Raw genomic sequence first — 25,045 nt, 5'->3', positions numbered from 1 at the left:
CCAAATTTCATGCAAATCGAAAGATATATTAGGATTTTGGGCCACCATGTACATAAAATCGGACGAAAATATATATGGCTATATCTAAATCTGAGCCGATTTTCACGAAACTTAGCATACATTACTCTACACTTAATTTCGTACGCTGTGCCAAATTTCATGCAAATCGAAAGATATATAGGGACTTTGGTGCACCATTTACATTAAATCGGACGATAATATATATGGGAGCTATATCTAAATCTGGACCGATTTTCACGAAACTCAGCACACATAATTCTAGGCTCAATTCAGTACGCTGTGCCAAATTTCTTGCAAATCGAAAGATATATTAGGACTTTGATACACCATTTACATAAAATCGGACGAAACTACATATGGGATCAATGTCTAAATCTGGACCGATTTTTCCCAATTTCAATAGGGTTGAGCCAAATAAGTGAACTGTGCCAAATTTCATTCAAATCGGATCATAAATGCGAACTGTACTTTGTTAAAAAATACATGGACGGACATGCGTAAATCGACTTAGAAAGTGATTCAATGCATATTCTCAAAAGGAACCATGGATCTATCTCGATTCCTTTTGCCTGTTACAAACATATGCACAAAGTCATAATACCCTGTACCACAGTGTGCTGAACGGTATGAAAACAATTTTTTTTTAAATTCCACGCTGGTTGCATGTCCAATAAATGTTTATTTTTAAGATCATGAAATATTGGGTTTTCAAAAAATATGTTTGTTAATATAATGTTTAAAAAATCAAATCTCTCAAAAAATATTTTTAATAGAAAAATAAACGCTTAATAAGGGTCATTGAATTTTTTTCCTTAAAATATCGATGCTTTATGGTTCTACTTAAAATAAAAATATTTTTTTGATTTTTTAAATCCACGCTTTAAATCTTCGCATTATTACTAAAAGGCCCAAAATCTCTTGGGCCCAGTTTAATCTCCCCGCTGTCACTGTATGCTAAACAAATACCTAGGCATACAAATACAACACAATTACATGTACGTCCTGCATTCCAGGCAGCCGGCTTTTTAAATTTGTTAACCTAAAAGAGAAACGACAACAACATCGATCATCATATAACAACAACAAAAAAGAGGGGTAGGTTAGGATAAGGATGTGCCTGTGATGTATATGTATATGTGTGTGTAAAGTACTACTGCATGGTGAGGTAGTCTGGCAAATTACACACACACATACAAACATTTACCAAAGATAAATATTACCCGTGCCACACAGGGTGGAAAATAAACAATCACGTTTGACACTGAAAATCAGTTGAATTCGGTTTAGTTACGGGGAATGTTCACCGGTACAGGAGAGACAAAAACGAAGTAGCAAAAGAAGAAAAAAACGAAATGAATTAAAAGTCGAAATGACAAAAGCGAAGCGTTGTAAAAATAATGTGAAAATATTCAAGTGATGCATACCCCCCTCTCCCAGCCAGGATCTAATTTACATCTTTAAGATGTTAATTTTTATGTAAATTATTTACAAGATGTGATGAAGTGTAACAGAGAGAGGGAGTGAAAGAGAGAGGATATAAGAAAAAATAAAATTTAACCCTTTAAGAGTTGCATACAATGGCTCCTTTTAACATGTGTGTCCTTTAAAGTCTAAAAGTGTAAATTAAAAATCACAAAAATAAGAATTACAACAAAAAATAAAAAAACCCTTAAGAAAGAAAAAAGAATCGTCGACAATGGAACGACGTAAATCGAATCGTCATTCATATATCAAACTAGTGGCCGCCACTAAGGATACTACTACGCGTTCGGCACAAATAGCGGTCGGCGGTACAACATTACGACGTTCACGTTCTATGCGCGATTCGATACGTAAACTTCGTGTTCGCCTCAATAGTCATCATCATTCGGTTGTGGCCAATTCACCGTTCAAATTCAATTTTGCCGTCCATAATCGTGAAAGACATTATGAAAAATTTACCGAATTTTCCGAATCGGATATTGAGCTGGATTCGAAGGAAATCGAAACGCCAATATTGAAACGTAAAGAGAAATATTCGAAGGCAACGAAAACGACAGATATGGATTTAATGATGTCGTGCGGTGATACAATTGAGGATTTAATGTCGAATCTGCCGGTACCGCGTAAGGCATGCAAACTATTACAAATACCCGAAACCTATTGTGCAAAATATCTACAAGAACAACAACAACAACAGCAGCAATATCTACGTAAATGTGCAAATAACAAAGATTGTGAAAATTATCACGAAATCGAGGATATCTATTCGACGAACTCTGAAATCTTGTCCCACAATCGTAAAAATCAAATTTACGATGATTTAACGAAAAGTTTAAGCCATGGAATTTACGGTACAACCCGACATCGTACGGCAACAATACGTAAACCCATGCCATACCTGAATAGTAGTAGGTGTCCCGATTTTATTTTCGTTTTATTATCGTTGTTGTTATTGTATTTTAAGTGTTTGTGTATTTTTATTAATAAGGGTTGGCTGATGTACGGCAATATCTACCCAGGTGTCAGACAGGATTTTTATTTTATCACCCCGGTTATCTGTTTAAGTATGTGTGCGTGAGAGTTTATGCCAAACAAACATACAAAATTCCATGGATTTTATTTTCTCTAATTCATGGTTAAGTGGAATTTTTTTGTTAGAAGCTTAAGGCCGAAAAGACTCATTGTCACGTAATTCGATGAAATTTATTTGTATGGGATTGAAGGTTTTATTTTCTGTAGATTTTTAAAGGATATTTTTAAGGCCATGAGAGTGTAGATTTTTAATGAAAACTTTTTAAGGTTTTTTTAAAAGAAGAATAAAAAAGAGCGGGTTTTTCATAGAGTATTCTCCAAACTCTAGCTTGAAGAAAAATATTTTTTCAAGAACCAATCCAGGCGTAGATTTTTTTAAGAAATATTTTTTGTGGACTAACAGAAGCGAAGATTTGTTAAAAATACTTTTTTTCCGAGGACTAAAAAAGAGTAGATTTTTTAAGAGAACCAGTAAGGAAAGTAGTAAGGTCGAGCGGGGCCGACTATATGATACCTTTCACCACTTTGGGTATATTCAACAGATGAATCCTAACAGACGTCGAATTCTTGAAGGAGCATTAACATGAAAAGGGATCCATAAACATGTCATTCTGCACCTATACTAAATTTTTCATTTAGTCATATATAGGGTTTGCTTCTTACAATGAGACAAAATTGTGTAAATAAATATAAAGCAAATATCAAATATCGATATCAAAATCGGGAGAAAATATATATATGGTAGCTCAATTCAAATCTGAAGCAATTTTCACACGCTCGGTTATATTATCTTCAGTACATTGTGCAAAATTTTGTAGCAAACGGCCCAACTTTGGGTCTTTGGTGCACATTTTACTTAAAATCTGACGAAACTATATATATATAGGAGCTATATCAAAATCTATACCGATATCAACAAAACTTGCCACACGTTATGTTATAGTAACTTCAGTACGTAGTGCAAAATGTTGTAAAGATTGAACCTACCTTGGTGAAGCATTTATATCCAACATCTAGTTTATACGGAAATATATATGTAGAAGCTATACCAAAATCTGAACCGATTTCAATGAGACTTGCCAAAGATTAATTTATATTAACTACAGTTCATTGTATAAAATTGTGTGGCAATCGTACAAACTTTGGGTCTTTAGTACATAAAATCAGAAGGAAAAAGATAAAGGAGCTATATCCAAAATTTGTACCGATTTTCAGAAAACTTGACATACATCATTCTAGACATAATTCAGTACGCTTTGTCAAATTTCGTGCAAATCGAAAGATATATAGGGACTTTGGTACACCATTTACATTAAATCATACGAAAATATATATGGGAGCTATATCTAAATCTGAACCGATTTTTCTCAATCCCAATGATGGGTATAACAGTTTTGGAGGTATAAAAGAAGGGTCGATTTTTTAAAGAATATTTTTCGAGCGCCAAAAAATTTTATTTATAAAAGAAACTATAAAAAATCAATATGATTTTTTTGGTTTTGTTAACCTTACGATCACGTTTTGTCCTCCATTCTTTGGAATAGGCGTAAAATCATTAACCAGTTTTTTTATTTTTCTATTTCGATTTAAGACGAAAACCAAATATTTGGAAGATAATATCAGCTATTTGCTGTACATATATTGTTGTGCGTTATTACAAAAACAATAACAGACCATATAGCACGACCCACAATTGTTGTTGCTATTATTGCGTGTCTCTGGGTTTCCTCATCTTTTTTTTCCATACAGGGTCAGTCAGTTCAGTTGTGATGATTAATCGTTGGATGACGACAATATTGACAACATAAATTGGTCAACTCAAAAGCAAAACCTTAAGAATGACATGGAATTTGAATAAATGTGAATATTTATTTAGAATTTTTTATGTTATACAATATATGTATATTCTTTTATTTTTCGGTATTTCAAAAAAAGAAGTTATTGTTTTAGTTTCTATTCTTCAAAAAATCGCTAATGTCTTTACAGCTCATTTAGTTAAGGCTTTGTTATAACTCGATTTCACAAATTATACCAATTATTATACAAAACAAGTGGTGTATTTTATGAGGTTTTTTACAGGTTTTTTGTTGTTGTTGATGTTGTTGCTATTTTGATTAGTTCATCTATTTTTATTCTATTAGGAAACTTAGAATTTATTTTCATTTTTTTTTTTCATTCTCATAATGAAATTTATTCATTTACTCCCATATAAATCATGATCATCATCGTCACTATCGCCACAATAATCCCGCCACACAATGAATAGAAATATTTTTTGCGTAATTCATGGAATTCAAGTCAAAAGTCATTAAATGTGAATTCGAACATGTGAATGTGCATAGAATAAGAATACAGAGGGAACATGTTACTTTTTTCTCTTATTGTTGTTATTATCATCGTCGTTGTTGTTGTTATTGTCATTATTATTTCATTCATCAACGAAATATGCAGGCCGGCAGGGAGATAGTCGTATGCACACACGTAATATGTACGTGTGTATTATTTATGTATGCATCATGTTATTACTATATGAGTGCATGAATGCATCAATGAATATATGGGTTATTCCATGGTAATTGAGATCATGAGGGAATAGAAAATATCCATAGCTATCCTATATAAAGTAGGGATTTTTGAGTCGAAAAAGTACCCTTATATAAATAAATATATATATATATATATATATAAATATTATATATATATAATTTTTTTTTTTTTTTTTTGAAAAAAATAATACTTTTTACGACGTACTTTTGGTAATACTTCATTCACTACATTGGTTCTCATGACGGCTAAGAAACGTCTGCTGATTTTCGTTGGCTAATACCCAGCTCAGATTGAACCCACACTCACTGAAAGCAAGCCTATAACTTACCAGTAGCTCCATTAGCTGGCGAAGAAATTAAATTAGATTTATATGCCCCCAGTTTTCGAATTCCGACAGAAGATATAACTCCTTCACGAGGTATTCTATAAAAATAACAAGAATATATAGATTTTCGAAAGATATGTACGGGGCTCAATATATAAAAATGCTTCTAGAAATGCAGGTGTATTCTGCACATGGTTTGGGTCTTCTAGGCCGAACTTTTTGTACCATCCAATCGTTTAATGTTTGTTAGGAAGATTTGGCAACCGATGAGAACGCAAAATATTAGTTTATAGTCAATTCGGTGAAAAAACATTCAGGTTCTATATAGAACCTATCCCGAAACTTGACTAATTATTTATAATTTTTATTATGCAGATTTTCACACAAATGAGATCCAATGTATTGAATTACAACCAATTTGTTTGAAAACCGATACCGAAAATACCGAAATATTAATAATTTTTTCTATATAAAGTACTGATTTTTAGAATCCGCCAGAAGATATAAAACCTTCACGTGGTCTTTCGTAAAAAAAAAAACAAGAAAATAGAGATTTTCGAAAGCTTCTAGAAATGCCGGTGGATTCTGCAGTCTAAGACCAAAACGGTCTCCTGAGATATGTTTTAGGATTTCAAAAGGTATTTTATACCCCGTAATCGCTTATTATTTTTATAGGGAGCATCAAATAAACAGCCAATTTGTTTGAAAACCATGACCAAATTTCCGATAATACAGAAATTTTGGAAGTATCTCTGAAAATTTGACAAATATAATTTTTAGTAGGAATATTTGTTATCCAATCAGAATGCCAAATACTATATACATTCAAATTGTTTGATTTCGTTCCAAAAATACCGAAAAATATGCAGATAACTTTATATGGTGGCTGCCTTAAACGTAAATCAATCTTGATAATTTTTGATAGGGAATTTCCCACATGCCCAAACTTCCAACTAATTCGACATTTGATAATCACCATTATGTGAGGGCTAGCCTATAAATGTGAACCCATGTGTCGATATTTTTTGGTATGAAGATGTTCTACCCATTTGGAATTTAAAATACGATATTACACCCACTTTGATCGAAAAATTGGCCCAAACACCCCAAAATATCGTAGTTTGCGAGATACCTTTATATGAGTGCCACCCTAAAAAGGAGATTTTTCGAAGTGTTGCAAACGGGATGAGTTAATATGCACTCAACCTTTAATTGGAGGATATAGAAAATTTGGAGAATTCCTTCATTCCTTTCGAGAATTTCAATGGAATTCCTGTTGTCTATAAACTTCTATAGGGTTCCTATACCTTATGCATGTTCCACGGGTATTGAAAACTATCAGAAGATATTTTTAGGATAACCTATGTGCAGAGAACTATGGTTAGAGGTATAAATACAAAATTACACTTCGGAAATTGCTTTATACGGTATCCTTTAAAGCAGGTCCGAGTATCAATCAAAATCCCTCTTTATGAGGCCTTCTGGATATTCCTTGGGAAATAATAATAACTATTCTATGCATATGATATACAAGGGCCGTTCGAAAAGTTCTTAGTCTAGGACAAAAAACACGGTATAAACAGAAAAAAGTTAAGTGTTTTGGAAACTTCCATCTGTGTTATGAACACATGTTAAATTTTGTTTCGATCTGGCAACTCCTTCATATAGGAACATGTATTTAAAAAAGACGTATCCGCAATTTTTTTTACAATGAAAACACGCATTTCTAATTTTTATATTGCAAAAAAAAATGCGGATACGTCTTTTTTGAACCCCTGTTTCTATATGAACGAGTTGACAGAACGAAGCCAAATTTAACGTGTGTTCATAACACAGATGAAAGTCTCCATGTGGGATCTTTATTGTGTATAGAAGACTTCATGCAGTTCTTATGTGATTCCTGAGATTTTATAGAATTATACAGAACACTTCCCGTGGATCTTCTGCTTATATAGAAGCACTCTCTCTTGATTTTCTATGTATGGAAGCATTTTTGTAGGACTTCTGGAGATATAAGTTTCGCGTGGAAATCTCCCCTGTGACTCTTGTGTATCGTGATAACTTCCTGTTGGACTTCTGTATACCTCATCATAATCTTTTGTATCTGGAAAACTCCCTATGGGTCTTTTATATACGAAAAGGCCTCCGATGGATCTTCTGGTCACATAAGACCTCATGTGTATATTCAAATATGAATAAAACATTCTGCGTTCCTCCATGCACAGATGGGCTCTTTCAGAATAGAATACATCAAATATGTAGGTCCCATGTATACTGATGACCTCCTGTGAATTTAGAGATTATATAGATGGCCTTCTGCGGATATGCTGCTTGTGGATTTTCTGTCTACCGTGGAAGAGTCCCTGTGGCTCCAGGTCTTATATTCTGACATCCTGAGTTTTTTGTTTTAATTTTAATTTTAAATTTTTTTAATTTTAAATTTTCGAAAATTTCTGTTACTTATATTACCTCTACCTCATATGGCTTTTCTGTTTATAGAAGATCATCTGTTTTTCTATTAATATAGAAGAACTGATGTCGATCCTCAGGGTATTGTAACCTCTGATGATCTACTACGCACATATGAGATACTGGGTTCGTTGGCGCTTTCTATGAGTATTTTTATAATCAGAAGAACTTTTACAAGTCCTTTTTTAGGCCTGAGGGGTCCTCCAGAAGATAAGGAACTTACAGAGGTTCTCTATATAGTACTTCAATTAAATCGAATATATTCCGTAAGTTTTCTATAGGAAATATACAGATAGCTTTATATTATCAGGAGGCCTATAATATGGGAATGGGAAAATGTTGCCTTCGATGGTTCTAATATGTGCAGAATACCACCTGGGTTCGTTGGTGGTTTCTTTATGTATTTTCGAGTCAGAAGAACTCTTGAGATCCACAGAACTATAAAATGTTTTGTGGATCTCAAGAGTTCTGAAGACAAGAATCTTTTCAGACTATCTATGGTTGCACGCCCATTTACAGCTCTCCAGGTGCTTTATATATGTTTCTACTGTAAAGATCTTATACTGTTTTTTAGAGATTCGTAGGTATTTTGTGTGGGTTTGAGAATTTGAAAAACCGTTTTAAGGCCTTGCAGAGTTTTTCTGTAGGTATAGAAGAGCTTTCAGAGGTCTTCTAGTGATACAAGGCTTTTCAGACGCTTCCTATAGGTACTATAAAAATATGTTATAAAGCTTTTCAGATATTTCGTAGATCTTCTATAAAGGAGACCTACAAGGAGTCTTCTTCTGCAGTCCCACCCAGAGTTCTCTCCCAAAAACAGGATTGCAGGGAATTTTCTTCTATATTAAAACCATAGTAGGTTCACAAAGATTCTTTGGTTCATATATTGAAAAATATCCTTATTTCGTTAGTTTGTCTTTCTGCAGATATTGTATGGTTCGAAGATCTCTCATATGTACTTTATGACCCTTTACCATATGACCCTTTACCTCTCATCATGGAATTTCCCATATGTGAAAAATCACCATCCATCTATACAGTCATCATTCAAACTCACACACATACGTTACATCTTATATATAAATATATCTCGCATACCTATGTTGACCCTATTTTCCTGTTGTTATTATTTTCATTATTTTTGTAATATCTATCTACATCGAAAAAACTCCACCCAAATTTTCCAGGTGCTATAGCAGTAATAATGAAACAAAAACGCCAACAAAAAACCTACTGCCAATTGGCAATTGTTTGCGAACACCGGCCGCTCTAATAAGGCAGAAATCATTTCATACCCTCAGTGAATTGACCAAATTTTGTCAATTCAAAAATGCACAGGCGGCACAGCAACAGCAATACAATCCAACAAAATATGCCAGTGCAGTTGATGGTAAGCTAGAAATGATGATCGATCGATCGGCAAAGGGGTTATTATAGATGAAAGCAAGCTATCACCAATCCGACTTAATGCCACATAACCAAATAGCTTTTAAATGCCGATTTCATGAGCTTTGAGAAAAATCTAATTACAAATTATAGCTTACATTATAAATTTTGGGAAGTTGCTCTAATTTTTGGGACCCTATTTGACCTCATATTCACTACTTATTCTCTCACCCAGCCACATTTGACACATGTAATTTAATTAATTTTGAATAAAATGGGAACATATTATTTAGCAACACATTCACAATTTAAAAAACTCTTTTAACCACAAGATACCATATATATCATAAAATAAATAAATTCTTGTTTGCCAAGAACACCCCCACCAAAAAATAAATATTAAAAATTCTGACACCAATACCACCATGAACTCGAACAACTGCAGTTAACAAAGTAAACCACCAACCAAACAGATAACCAATCATCCATACAAACATTTTGACCTTTTTTCGTTATGTAGTTGTTTTTGTGAAGTGTATTTTTTAAATATTTTTTAATATTAACCAATTTTGTTGTTGGTTCCATATTTTATTGTTGGTTCCATATTTTTTTAGTACTCATATTCATTTACCAAACATCTGCTTTTTTATTATTATTGTTATTTGTTTTTGAATGTTATATATGAGGGTCATCTCCATACGCTTGTATCACATGTATACATATATTCACATAAATACATACAAACAAAATTTGCCTTTGGTCATCCGGGTATCTACCATTTTTCATATTTGCAGCCAGCCAGTCAACCAATCATTAAATAAACCCACAACAAAACGATGCTCAAGGGGGGTGAGGGGCGTTTTTTTCAATCTTTTGTGTTTCGTTTGGTCATTAAAAAAATACATTTTTTAATATTTATTTATTAATTATATTGTGGTAAAGGTTCTACTTAAAAAAAAAACAACAATAGTACACACACAGACACACCAAGTATCATAATTATGTACTATACAAATATATTAATTTATTTATTTACATATAACATTTAAATATTTATTTAACAGTCATTTAATTAGATTGGTAGCACCGCAAATGTATCCGTAGAATATTTTGTGATTTAAAAAAAAAAAAATAATTATCCAAGTAAAGCTAGGATAGACATCGAAAAATATTTTTTTATAAATCCACGCCTCATATAGGCATCGAAAAATATTTTTTTATAAATCCACGCCTCATATAGGCATCGAAAAATATTTTTTTATAAATCCACGCCTCATATAGGCATCGAAAAATATTTTTTTTATAAGTCCACGCCTCATATAGGCATCGAAAAATATTTTTTTTATAAATCCACGCCTCATATAGGCATCGAAAAATATTTTTTTATAAATCCACGCCTCATATAGGCATCGAAAAATATTTTTTTTATAAATCCACGCCTCATCGAAAAATATTTTTTGAAAATTCCACGCCTCTGATAGGCATCGAAAAATATTTTTTATAAATCCACAGCGTACCTTAGCTGCCACAAGGTAATGGTCCGAATCGATATTCGCTCCCCGGATCGATCTAGACGTCCGATCAACCGTCTAGATCGATCACCGTCCATCACAACATGATCGATTTGATTTCTCGTTGTTCGATCGCGAGAAATCCAAGTGGTCTTGTGTATGTCGAGATGCTTGAATCTAGTGCTGATAACTACCATGTTTTTTGCCAAAGATATTTTACCTTCCGATTTTTGCATTAAAATCTCCTAGCAGAATTTATTATTGGTCATGTTCATCTTTATCTTCGGTCGGAGCATGGGCGCAAATGAGACTGATGTAGAAGAACTTCGCTTTTATACGGATTATAGCAATTCGCTCATCTACTGGAGTGAATCTGGAGACGAGGTCTTTTATTCTCCTGTTAACCATATATCCATGTCTCGTTTCATGGCAGCTATAATACAGGGCGTAATAATCTGATTTACTTAAGCCAGTCCCTTTCCATCGCATTTCCTGTAAGGCAATAATATCGGCTTTGTACTTCTTGAGTACATCTGCCAAAGCGAACACTGCGCCTGTTCTGTACAACGTGCGCACATTCCAAGTGCAGATCGTGGTCCTTTATACGTTTGCGGGAGTCGTCAACATTAGGGTGGTTTGGTTTTCTTTTTCTTTGCTTTTTCATAGTAGAAAGGGTTTTCAGAGTGTGAAAATCTAGTCTCTGATATGCCTAGAAAAATTGTTTTATAGTTCTTATATGCCTGAACTTCTTCACTTATTAAAAATCCACGCCTCTGATATGCCTAGAAAAATCGTTTCCTTTTAAAAATCCACGTCTCTGATATGCCTAGAAAAATCGTTTCCTTTTATCCACGCCTCTGATATGCCTAGAAAAATCGTTTCCTTTTAAAAATCCACGCCTCTGATAGGCACAGAAAGAATTTTTTCTTTTTAAAAATCCACGCCTCTGATAGGCCCAGAATAATTTCTTTTTAAAAATCTATGCCTCTGATAGGCCTAGAAAAAATATTGTCTTTTTTAAAATCCACGCCTCTGATAGGCCCAGAAAAAATATTTTCTTTTTAAAAATCCACGCCTCTGATAGGCCCAGAAAAATATTCTCTTTTTAAAAATCCACTCCTCTGACAGGCCTAGAAAAAATATTCTCTTTTTAAAAATCCACGCATCTGATAGGCCCAGAAAAAATAGTCTCTTTTTAAAAATCCACGCCTCTGAAAGGCCCAGAAAAAATATTTTCTTTTTAAAAATCCACGCCTCAAATAGGCCTAGACAAATATTTTCCTTTTTAAAAGTCTACGCCTCTGATAGGCCCAAAAAAATATTATCTTTTTAAAAATCCACGCCTCTGATAGGCCTAGAAAAAATATTGTCTTTTTAAAAGTCCAAGCCTCAGATAGGCCTTGAAAAATATTTCCTTTTAAAAATCCATGCCTCTGATAGAAAAAATATTTTCTTTTTTAAAAATCCACGATCTGAAAGGCATAGAAAGGACTTCAGGAGGGCAATAAGAATTTTTTCTTGAAAACTCACTGCAAAAGTTTTTATATAGACAATCCGTTTAATATATAGAATCTTCCGCAAATCTAAAGGGGTAACTTCGAGTAGTAGTATTTTTAAAGAATACCAATGATGTAATTTCGTGTACAAAAGACCCACAGTGAATTTCTGCAGGTCTTCTCAGAACTCTCTCTATATGTGAAGAGTTTAAGAAGACCTTATTTCGATAACCTACGTATGGATTTCTATGTGCAGCAGATTGACTGTGGGTCTAACGTTCATAGGAGACAGCAGAGCAGTAACATCAACAGGACTTATTTAGATAGTTGATGGCAGCAAAATATCTTATATTTTTGAAGAGTTTCTACACAAATTAAATTTATTTTTTTAATATTTATATTAAACATAATTTATTTACTGTTTCTTATTTTTCTCCGGTGCTACCAAATCATTAATTTTATTAATAATTTTTACTTTATTCTCATTTATTTACCTCCACTTATTTTCCTAAAAAAATATTTTCACATTTATTTATTATTAAATTTATTATTATTTTTTAATTTTTTTAATTAATTTAATTTTTATTTTTTTCTTTATTTTCTTTCTTCTCCACCAAAAAGATAATGTACTGCCACCCTGTAATTTAAGTCCCACAAAAAGTGCAACATTGCGATCAGATCGCTCATCAACCAATAGTAGCAATTCACTTCAATACAACAACAACAACCACAATCATCATCACCACAATAATATTAGTCACAGTACCGATGATGAAGAGGGATTTGTGATATTACGTCGACGGCCGCCATCATCGGCATCCACATCATTATCATCGGTATCGACAATAACAGCCACAGCATCGGTGACACAAAACGCTGCAAAGCAACAACAACAACACCACCACCAGCATTTATCAAATCATTTAAATAATTTCAATAATCAGTTAGATTATCATCCAGAGGCTGAAAGGCTTTTGTTGGCGGCTGAGTCTGGAGCAGCACAACAGCAATCATCCGGCACGCCAGCACAATCACATTATCATTCAAATATCCCGCATCATCATCAGTTGCAATCAGAATATTTAGTGCAACACCCACAACAGCGAGCACAAGAATATTGTGAGAATTCGACTGCAGTGCCATTCCGTTGGTCGGACCAATTGCCACCACAGAATGTGGTATCTGTAGCCAAGATACGTTCATCGGTCTCTTGTACTAGCCAAGATCTTAAAGAAATGGAATATTTATTACCACCACAGCCGCAACAACAACAACAACACCATCATTACAATCATCTTAAATTAGCAACACCCTTGCCGTCATCCTCATCATCGACGTTGTCGATTTCATCCTCCACATCGTCGTTATCATCGACAAATAGTGGTAAAATGTTGGCTGAAATCTCGGCAATGTCCTCATCTACCACGACGACGACGACACCACCGGGTAGCAACAATCACAATGGTGCTAGCAATTTAAGTATTTCACGTCACTCGCAAAACGGTCACAAAAATCTACAAAAACTACAACAGCAACAACATTCATCAACACATCACAATCACCAACAACAACAACACCATCATCATCCTCATCAACATCCTTCACTGCTACACCATCATTCACAGCAACAACAACAGCAACCTCCTCAGAAACAGCAATCAATGAAAATCACCGCCACAAATGGTCGAACGACAGGTGGCCGCGGCAGTGGCAGCGGTGGTAGCACTCCACCCTATGTAGATGAAAATAATGCAGACAATCATCAAAACCTGGCCATATATCGTTTACCGGCCAGCAATCGCACCCACTCGACGAATAGCAATAAGGGTGGCAATACACCACACCGTTCGAAAATGTCGAAAAAACAATTGAAATTGGCCCAGGCCCAATTGGACAAGTTAACACAATGTAATCTACATTTACACGGTAATATTCGGAATCCAATATACATACACATACACACACTATTTTGCACTATAAGAAAAATTTCTTTGAATTGAAATTAGAGAAAGTAATATAAATAAATAATTTACTATTTTATATATCGTGTCTAGGTATCTGTAAGTTTCGATAATGTAGATACATTATCTATGCCGTTTAAATAGTGTAGAAACATTATCTATGCCTTTAAGATAATGTAGATAACATATCTATGCCGTTTAGATACTTTATCTATGCCCTTTAGATAATGTAGATACAATATCTATGCCGTTTGATAATGTAGATATATTACCTAAGCCATTTAGATAATGTAGAAACATTATCGATGCCGTTTAGATAATGTAGATACATTATCTATGCCGTTTAAATAAAGTGGATACATTATATATGCCGTTTAGATAATGTAGATACATTATCTATGGCATTTAGATAATGTGGATACATTATCTATGCCATTTAGATAATGTAGATACATTATCTATGCCATTTAGATAATGTAGATACAATATCTATGCCATTTAGATAATGTAGACACATTATCTATGCCATTTAGATAATGTAGACACATTATCTATGCCATTTAGATAATGTAGATACGTTATCTATGCTCTCTAGATAATGTAGATACAATATCTATGCCGTTTAGATAATGTAGATATATTGTCTGTGCCTTTAGATGATGTAGATACATTATCTATGATGCTTAAATCACACAAATGTGTAGATAATTTATATTTACGGTCTACATCTAATCTCCGGTGTCTAGATAAAATATGTCATTATCTATGCTGCTAAGATAATATTTAAACATTATCTACGCTCCCTAGATAACATTAAAACATTTCCTCGCTCCTTAGATAACGTTTAAACATTAACCATGCTGCCAAGATATTCTTTAAATATTCGGGCATGTTCTGGCATTCACTTCAACGGCAGAAGTGTATCGAACACACGCCGAGGTGTTCTGTAACACACTTTACACCCATTTGAGGTGTATTCTTTACACTTACATTTCCATAGTGAGAGTCGGGTGTATTCATGTTTTTTCATATAAAAGAAAATCTTTTTTGAAATAAAAAACGCACATTATGATAGATTGATTTGTTATTATTGCGTATAATTTATTTAAAATCACAAAATGAACATGAAACACCATTAAAAACAAATTTTAAATAGATACTAAGGTTTGTCTTAAATTTTCTTCAATTGAATTTCTTGCTTGACACAAACAACTGATTTGAAGTAAGGCCGAAAAAGATAGGGTTACCAAATGTTCCCCTTAAATCAATCAAGAAATTAATGATATTACAGAGGTTTCATACATATATTTTATGTTGCGAATAAAAAAATATTAAAAAATAATAATAAAATGTCGTTAGAATTAACGAAATTACTAAAAAATTACAGAAACAATCTTAAAAACGAATACAGTTTATATTGAATGGCAACACTATTTCTGCAATGTACCATGTCGACGTTTATTTTTGTCGCAGTTCAAAATTTCAATTCACGTGAGAAGCAGAACAGGAGGTAGCTTCTGAGGTGAAGTGTATGTGTAAAGTGAAAAGAACACGCCGTGAGTTCCAGAACATACCCGATTGTCTAAGATACCTAGATAAAGATTAAACATTATATATGCTGCCTAGATAATGTTTAAAAATTGTTTGCGCCATTTAGATAATTTAAAACAAATTATCTACACTGTTTAGATAATAGTTATACATTATCTACGCTATATCGATAATGTTTATAAATTATCTACGCTATGTAGATAATGTTTATATTTTTTAACGCTATGTAGATAATATGTATACATTATCTACGTTGATAAGATAATGTCCATACAATGTTTATACATAATCTACGCTGATTAGATAATGTTTATACGTCGTCTGTGCGTCTAGATAATCATGATCATGTATATCGTGTTTATACATTATCTACGCCGCTTAGATAATGTTTGTACACTATCTACGCTGCCAGATAATGTTTGTACACCACCTACGCTGCCTAAATAACGTTTATAAATTATCTATCTAGATAATGTTTGTACATTATCTACGTTGTATAAATAATGTTTGTAAATTATATACGTTGTATAAATAATGTTCGTGAATTATCTACGTTGCTTATGTAATGTTTATACATTATCTCCGCTGCCTAGTCAATATTTATAAATTATCTACATTGCCTAGTCAATGTTTATACATTACCTCCGCTGACTAGATATTGCTTGTAATTTATCTACGCTTCCTAGAAAATGTTTATGCTGTCTAGATAAAGTTTGTACATTATCTATTCAGCCTAGATAATGTTTGTAATTTATCTACGCTTCCTAGATAATGTTTGTAATTTTTCTACGCTTCCTAGATAATGTTCATAATTATATACGCTGTCTAGTTAATGCGTATACATTATCTACGTTGTTTAGATAGTGGATTTATATTATCTGAAATCTGTAGATGATATCTAAATATTATCTACGGTGCCTAGATCATGTACATTGCATTATTTACGATATCTCTATAATTTATGTGCATTATCTACATTGTATATCTAATGTTTATATGTTATCTACAATCACTAGATAATATCTATACATTATCTACACTTTCTCTATAATTTCCACCCATAATAAAGTACAGAAAATAGATACAAATTATCTAGATACTCTAGATACATTATCTACACTACCTTTATAATATCTGTACACTAATTGTGACATCTACATAATTGCTAACATTTATCTACCTACATAGTCTATATTATCTGTACTCTCTGTTACTCAAAATTTCTCTCTGTGTACTAACTCTAATTTGTTTTACTCTTTTATCTGTAACCCCTTTCCACCATTAACCCAATTACTCTATTCAATGTGGAATGCACAACAAATCGATTTTCCTTCTTTTGGCCTCTTTCCAATAAAATAATAAAAAAACAAAACTTTGACAATTTTCCAAAGTATTTTGCTGAGAAAAAATTACTGTGGAAAAAATGTTTAATTAAAACTTCCTTTTTTAATCAATTTGCAGTTCAATATTCTGTTTTTCTCTTTTTACAAATATATTGTCGCTATAATTTAATTAATTCCTGTCATTTGTTTTTTTTTTTTATTTTCCAGCTCTTTTCTCGGCCGTCGAACATGGTCATTTGGATAAGGCTCGTACAATATTGGAATCGACAGATGTTGATGTCAACAGGTAAGTTGGAGAAAAAATAAAATGGTTTTATTGATATTTAATTGTTATTCTCCTCTTCTCTCTCCCTTTCGTTTTTCTCTCTTCCTCTCTCTTTGTAGTATTAACACCGATGGCCTATCACCTTTGGATGTGGCCGTGCTGAGCAATAATCGATCAATGACTAAAATGTTATTACAACATGGCGCCTTGGAGGGATCACAGTGTAAGTATTGAAAATTACTAGTTTCGAAATAATATTGAAAATGGAATTGGGAACAACTGAAATAATTGTATAAAAAACAACAAAGTCTGAGACTCCAAAAATCTCTTAAATTAAAACCTTTGGGAGACATGATTGAAGAGAGAAATTGAGAGAAAGAGAGTAAACATTTTTTCTCTCTGATATCATTTGGGCCGTGAAAAACTGCAAACCGATGGGAACCGGGTGCGAATCTTTCAAATTGGGTTTTAAATATTTGTAAAAAGGGACATACAGGCCTCCAGAAGTCTCTTCTCATAACCGACCTCGGTATCAACACAGGGGGATAACACAAACGGAAATTGGCAACACTAAATGAGCAAGGACTCAAACCACTATAAAACTTCAAAGAGGTTTTGCTTCTAGGCAACGGTAGATGGCAGTTTTACCGCCTAGGATATGCTACAACTATCATAGGTGTAGTACAGTGTACCAGACTATAAATCGATGGGTTTCGAATCCCAGTAAAGAAAAAATATATTTCTAAGTGGTTTTCGTGGTTTCTCTCGATGAAATGTATTCAAAGCCACCTGACAATCTATTAACCCTGAGATCAATACAGGATGATAACATAACACGGAAATCAGTGTTGATAGCGCCACCTAGAGGAAAAAAACGATGTTAAGATTGGCAGGGCCTATCATTTTATACCGACTCATTTTATAGCAACATGTTTTGTCCATTCTCTGAAAAAAATAATGCTCCAAGTTACAGATACTCAGGTTGGAAAACTGAAAACTTCAACATGCCAAAAATTAAAAGGGGCATTTAAATCAGGGTAAATCAGTGGAAATGCGTCTTAAGTCTTCAAAATACCGAAATTGGGTTGTTACCGTTGTATGGAAGCTATACCCAAATGTATACCCCACGAGAACCTGAAAAACACATTTCAGACAATTTTGTATAAAAGCGTGGTATTTTTATATGAAGGCTACTACTTGGGCCAATATTAATAATTTTTGATAGGGAGATTTTCTTCTCAACGAAAATCCAGAATAAAAATTTACAGTCAATTTGGTTAAAACACCAACCCAAACTCCCCAGATTACCGACATTTCGGATATAGCGTTATGTAGGGCCTACTCCTAAAAGTGGACCAATATATATAATGTTATTGATATTAACAAGTTTACCCCGAGAGAACCAAAAATAATAAATTAGAACCGATTAGTTGGAAATGGTGCCCGAAAGCTTCAAAATATCAACTGTTGGGGAATACCTTTATATGGGAACTACCCCCAACAAGTGGACCGATATATTATGTTTTAAATACCAATCATTATAGGAATAGTGGCAATGTATGTGCAAAATTTCAAGGCTTTACCTTAAACATTGCGAGCTCTATCGGGATTTAAAAAGACAGACGGATGGACACGCTGAATCGACATTGATTTTTATTCTGATCAAGAATGCAGGGGTCTCAGGTGAATATTTCGTGGTGTTGCAAACGGAATGACAAATTTGCACTACACTGCCTTATGTTTGAGTTTATAATAAGCAAGGACCACAACCATTCGAGAAGGCATTGTTTCTAGACAACAATAGATTGCATCACCTCGGGCAACCTACAACAATCCAATCATCTACTTAGATAGAATAAAAACGAGTGATTAACGAAACTTAAGACAATGACTAATCGACTCCCAAGAGGTGTAACCGGAGGACCAAAAAATCATTGCCAAAAATACAAATATTTTTCTGGGATATTAGAGCCCTTCTATGTAAAAAAAAAGAGTGCAGATTTTTGAACTGAGAGTGACAGATTTTTTGATGGACCTCATTGCGATCTTTAATTAGGAGCGATCATTCCCAACATATTGACAAATTGCAAAATAGGAATGATAGGAATGGTAAGCAAAGGCTCCAACCACCTCACAAAAATCTAAGAGGTGTTTTTTCGAGGCGATAGATGGCAGACAATCTATTCTATTGATCTATAATGGGCAAGGACCTCCGCCACTGCATAACATTTGAAAAAGGGTTGTTTCTAGACAACCCACAGAAATCTAAGAGGTGTTTGTTCGAGGCGATAGATGCCAGACTATTGATCTATAATAAGCAGTGACCTCAATCATTGTACAACATTCGAAGTAGCGTTGTTTCTAGACAACTATAAATGGCATTTGCCTCATCAATTAAAAAACTTAATACAAAGACTTATCGACTCCCAAGAGGAATAACAGGAGAACAAAAATTCTAATATATTTCTCCAATATTTTAGAGGAAGAAGGGAAATTGTGAACCGCTTAAATTACAATTAGAAACCGATGTACAATTTATTGAGATCATTAATTAAAATAGTGATAATTTCCATAATATTGTCCTAAAATATTTCAAACGACTTCGACACTGAAGCATAATGGAAAATAGGAATTTTAGTAGATAGCACCAGCCAGGGATATAAAGGCAAAAACTAAAAAAGCCAAGACATCAGCATTTGCACAAAATTCGAGAAAGTGTTGTTTCTAGGCAACGATAGATGACAGTCGCCTCATCACCTAGAACAATAGACCTACTTAGGTGGAATAAAATCCAGTGAATAAAGAAACATAACCCAAAGACTAATCGATTTCAAAAAACATTGCCCAAAATTGAACAGGAACAATTGGGAACCGCTAGAATTGGAAACCAATGGGCTTTCTGATGTATTGAGATCCTTAATTAAAAGAGCGATCATTCCTAAAATATTGAGGAAAATAGGAATCGCAGTAGATAGCGCCATCCAGATGAAAATACCAACACTAACTAATCAAGGACTACAGAAATTCGATTATACGTTTTTTTCTATACAACGATAGATGGCAGCCCCACCATCTTGGATACAGTAAACCAATCACTACTTGAATAAAAAAAATCCAATGATTAAAGAAACGAACACAAGGATTTGTCGAGTTAGGTGGTGATGCTATGTGAAAGCTCCTATGCTCCCTAGAGGAGTAAAAAGAGAGCAAAAATCATTGAAACGAAAACGCACATAATGGCGGTCAAGAGTTTGGCGAAATTGGTCTCTCTAGGTGATATCAAATAGAGGGTTGTTGTTGTTGTAGCAACTATCTACATGTTTGTTGTATTAAATTAATCTGGTTCTGACTCCTCTGTTTCCAGGTTCAGGAAGGTTGCAATCTGTAACGGCTGCGTCCAAAGAGATTCTGGAGACAGATGAGTGGGTTTAGCAGGGCAGTTAAAGAGATTCAGCGTATCGTGAGGTCCAAAACCACATGCAGAGCATGTGTTTGTTACCGCGCTGTCAATTCGGGCCCAATACGAATTGAGGCGGCTGCACCATCCTGATCTCAGTTGGGCTAAAACCACTCTCGTTTGTGTAGGCAGCTGTCGTTCTTCTGCTGCTATAGGTGGTGGGTGGACTCCAAGTACTGCATTCACACGGTATTGGTCCATTGCCTGGGTAACTGCTTCCGTGTGAATGCTGGTAATTCCTGCTCGATAAGCCTCACGATCTAGGGGTTCTCTTTTATACCGTTGGACCTCTCATGTAGGTCTCTCCTTACGTGCCTGGGTGGGGGAATTCTATCCATAAGATTATGGCTTACCACCGACCGACCTATTGCTTTGTAAGAGGTCAACAAGGTCTCTTTATCAGCACCACAAGAGCTGCCGGCAAGCGACTTGAGGACCTTGTTCCTACTTCTCATCTTATCGCAAAAAGCGGTGGCTTGCGCGGACGACTTAAATAAGCTATCGAACGCTACTCCCAAAATTTTTGGGTAGTTAGTGGTCGCAATTATTGCACCATCAACCATGATGTTCAGAGGGAGCTTCATTTCAGCCGTCCATGTGGTGAACAGAGTGGCTGTGGATTTGGCGGGGAATATCTTCATATTCCTCAGATGGAAGAACTGTACTAAATCAGCTATGTAGACATTTAACCTTTCACTACATGTTTGTCAAATAGAGGATAGAACTTTTTTTCTGGACCTTTAGATGTCGTCATTATAAACGATTTCTACTGTATAGCATTTAAAATATGTGAGAAAGATACTTGATAAGGATTTTTTGTGCTCCTGTTGCTCCCTTCGGGAGCATAGGACCTTCCACGTAGCAACACCATCATATTCGATCCCTGTGTACTCTTTCCTTTATCACTGGTTTTTATTTTATTCAAATAGTGATTGATTGACTGTAGCCTGTCCTAAGTGATGAGGCTGCCATCTATGGTAGTCTAGAGAAATGCATATCGAATTTGTGTAGTCCTTGCTTATTTAGTGCTGCATTTTTCCTCTAGGTGGCGCTATCCACTGTCATTCCTATGTTTCCAATATGTTAGGAATGATCGCTCACATTTCAGACTTGGAAGCGAAGAGTTCCATTTGAGAAGTGCTTGAACTCCAATAAAAGTATTTCAAATGACTTTGACACTAATTACGATTTTCCAGACCTGTTAATATTTAGTTATATACAATACATAGCATCAATTTTTTCTAATTGGTTTCTTGTCTTAAATTAAAATTGACATATTTTTTTGTTTCTGTTCTCGATTTCAGTCTCCGTTGATAGCATTGGCACCAAATTAAATGGCCTACTGAAAGATGCCGAAATCCGCATACACGATTTAAGCGGCTTGGAGGGAACATGTCAGCCATCGTTTTCAACCCGACCCTCTATCTCAAGCATTATTATCGGTAAGTAATCAAAAACAGAAGGAAAAAATTAAATGTTATGACCTTTTAATAGCCTACAAATCGACCCACATAAAATTAACAATTTAAACAAATTCTTAGAAACAGCAACAAACACAACGTTTACATTTGATGTTTAACTACAAAAAAAACCTTTAAAGACCTGGTGATGATGTTAGTGTAATAAATATTCTAATCGTCCAAATGTTTGGTGTTGGCTTAGCTGGAAACATGGTTTGGTAGTTCCACTTCACTTGGTCCCATTTGGAAAATTGTGTTTGCATTTTGTGTTACTAAGTTTTTTTTTTTTTTTTTTTGATTCTACAAGTCTGCTTCGCAATACGTCAATGTTCTTAATTGATGGCACTTAATTCGTTGTTGAGCAGGCCTGTCGAAACGGCCTAACATTATTCGATTGGAGGAGTGGAATGCAGTTTAGTTGAGCATTTTGTGCGTACATTTTTTTCCTGATACGTTTGTTGATTGGGACCCATAGTTCTGAGTTGAAGCATCCATCACATGGATTGTAATGGGAATGTAGTTTAGTTCTTTTTTCGGCGTGGGGTAGATTGAGTACACTTAAAGTGAAGAAGCTGTGTTTTTTTTTTGTAATAGATCGGAATTTAAAGAAACAAAAACATTTGTTACTTGTAATAAAAAACCGGAACGTGAGATAACAATTGTGTAAATATAAGCTTTTACTGTGTAAATATAAGCTTTAAATTTTATATCCAATCTAGATATTTTAGAGGGTCAAAACCTTGCTTGCAAAAAATTTTGTAGACCCATGTTCTCACTTCTCCGCTATATAAAGTTCGCATCCTATTTCCAACCGATGAGACTAAACGTAGGCTCATTAAAAAGCTGTTTCCTCATATAAAGGACGGGTCTTCTGTATGAGCTTTAGCATTAAAACGGTACTAACCGCATATTCCAATTTAAAAGTCGGTAATTTTGATTTCTGATGAACCTCCGGACAGTAATTTTCCAATGTTGATTTATGTTTTGCCACAGTTTAGATAAAGGCGTCTGACAGATTCTGAATATTTCCGCTTCATAGTGAAAGGTACAACAAGTTTCAATATTTGTCCATTAGAGCGGGCAAATTTGTATGGAGCCGAACAATTCGATTAAACCCAACCCCTCGGATGATTTTATGGACAATTCCAAGCAACTTTGGTGAAGGAACCATAGGTCTATCACTATTTTCGAATCTCCCACTTTTCAAAAAATGATTTTTCCCTATAACATTATTTTGTTTCAAAATTCGATTTTTTTTTTATCAATTTTACCGAAAAACTTTTAATTTTTCTCTGGAAATAGACGAAAAATAGTTAACATATGTATGAAACGCCCTCTGGCGTTGGTCATAATTAAAAATAAAGATCAAAAATGATTTTCTCGACCCCAAAACCCCCCATATCCAAATAAAAAATATAATATAACGATGAATAAAAACCCCCTACCTGAAATTCAGTTATGAAGACTCCCTTCAGGTCATGTAGTAATATTCCCTTCAAATCGTCTAAGAATGACTAAATTCAACTCGTCTATGAAAGACTTATTTCAGATCGCCAATGAAAGACTTGTCTCATCTGTGAAAGACTCGTCTCATCTATGAAAGGCACCCTTCATCTCTCAGTTTATCTAAAAAGACTTCCTTCGGTTCACCAGCTTCAGCTCCTCCATAAAGAAAGTCTACAGTTAATCTATAAAGTCTTCCCGATCTTCAGCACTTTTATAAAGACTCGATGGTCTTCAGCTCGGCTTTAAAGACTCTCTGACCTTCAGTTTGTCTATATAGACTCACTGGCCTTCAGTTTGTCTATAAAGACTCTCTGAACTTCAGCTCGACTATAAAGAATCTCTGAACTTCAGCTCTTCTATAAAGACTCTGTCACTTCCAGCTCGTCTATATAGACTGGCTGGACTTCACCTCGTCTATGAATACTCCCTGACCTTCAGATCGTATATAATGACTCCCTGGCTTTCATGAATTACTCCCTTCGGCTCGTCTATGAAAGACTCCCTTCATCTCTCAGTTTGTCTAAAAAGACTTCCTTCGGTTCATCAGCTTCAGCTCCTCCATAAAGAAAGTCTACAGTTGACCTATAAAGTCTTCCCGACCTTCAGCACTTTTATAAAGACTCGATGGTCTTCAGCTCGGCTTTAAAGACTCTCTGGCCTTCAGTTTGTCTATAAAGACTCTCTGACCTTCAGTTTGTCTATAAAGACTCTCTGAACTTCAGCTCGACTATAACGAGTCTCTAACTTCAGCTCTATGCTTCCAGCTTTTGACTCTATGCTCTATGCCCAGCTCTATGACTTCCAGCTCGTCTATATGGACTGTCTGGACTTCACCTCGTCTATGAAGACTCCCTCACCTTCAGATCGTCTATAATAACTCCCTGGCCCTTCGGCTCGTCTATGAAAGACTCCCTTCATCTCTCAGTTTGTCTAAAAAGATTTCCTTCAGTTCTTCAGCTTCAGCTCATCCATAAAGTCTTCCTGACATTAACCTTATCTATGAAGACTCCCTCACCTTCAGACCATCTATAATGACTCCCTGGCTTTCATGAATTACTCCCTTCGGCTCGTCTATGAAAGACTCCCTTCATCTCTCAGTTTGTCTAAAAAGACTTCCTTCAGTTCTTCAGCTTCAGCTCATCCATAAAGTCTTCCTGACTTCACCTGGTCTATGAACACTACCTCACCTTCAGATCGTCTATAATAACTCCCTGGCTTTCATGAAATACTCCC

General features: G+C 34.5%; 1 protein-coding gene across 1 annotated transcript in view; it reads left to right on the top strand.

Annotated features, from left to right (window-relative positions):
• The first annotated feature begins 1,717 nt into the window (after positions 1–1,717).
• LOC133327115 (uncharacterized) overlaps positions 1,718–25,045 on the top strand; it is a 37,133-nt gene continuing 13,805 nt past the window's right edge. Inside the window, exons 1-6 of the mRNA XM_061535687.1 lie at positions 1,718–2,408; positions 12,891–13,147; positions 13,214–14,195; positions 17,332–17,410; positions 17,509–17,612; positions 22,151–22,288. Coding sequence (XP_061391671.1) covers positions 1,718–2,408; positions 12,891–13,147; positions 13,214–14,195; positions 17,332–17,410; positions 17,509–17,612; positions 22,151–22,288 — 2,251 coding nt within the window. The remainder of the gene's footprint in view (positions 2,409–12,890; positions 13,148–13,213; positions 14,196–17,331; positions 17,411–17,508; positions 17,613–22,150; positions 22,289–25,045) is intronic.

The sequence above is a fragment of the Musca vetustissima genome, unplaced genomic scaffold, assembly GCF_032173495.1.
Source record: "Musca vetustissima isolate MV318-11 ecotype Yass unplaced genomic scaffold, APGP_CSIRO_Mvet_v1 utg9675, whole genome shotgun sequence".
Taxonomy (NCBI): domain Eukaryota; kingdom Metazoa; phylum Arthropoda; class Insecta; order Diptera; family Muscidae; genus Musca; species Musca vetustissima.
The sequence above is the reverse complement of the archived record's forward strand: the minus strand, read 5'-3'. Positions and strand labels throughout refer to the sequence as shown.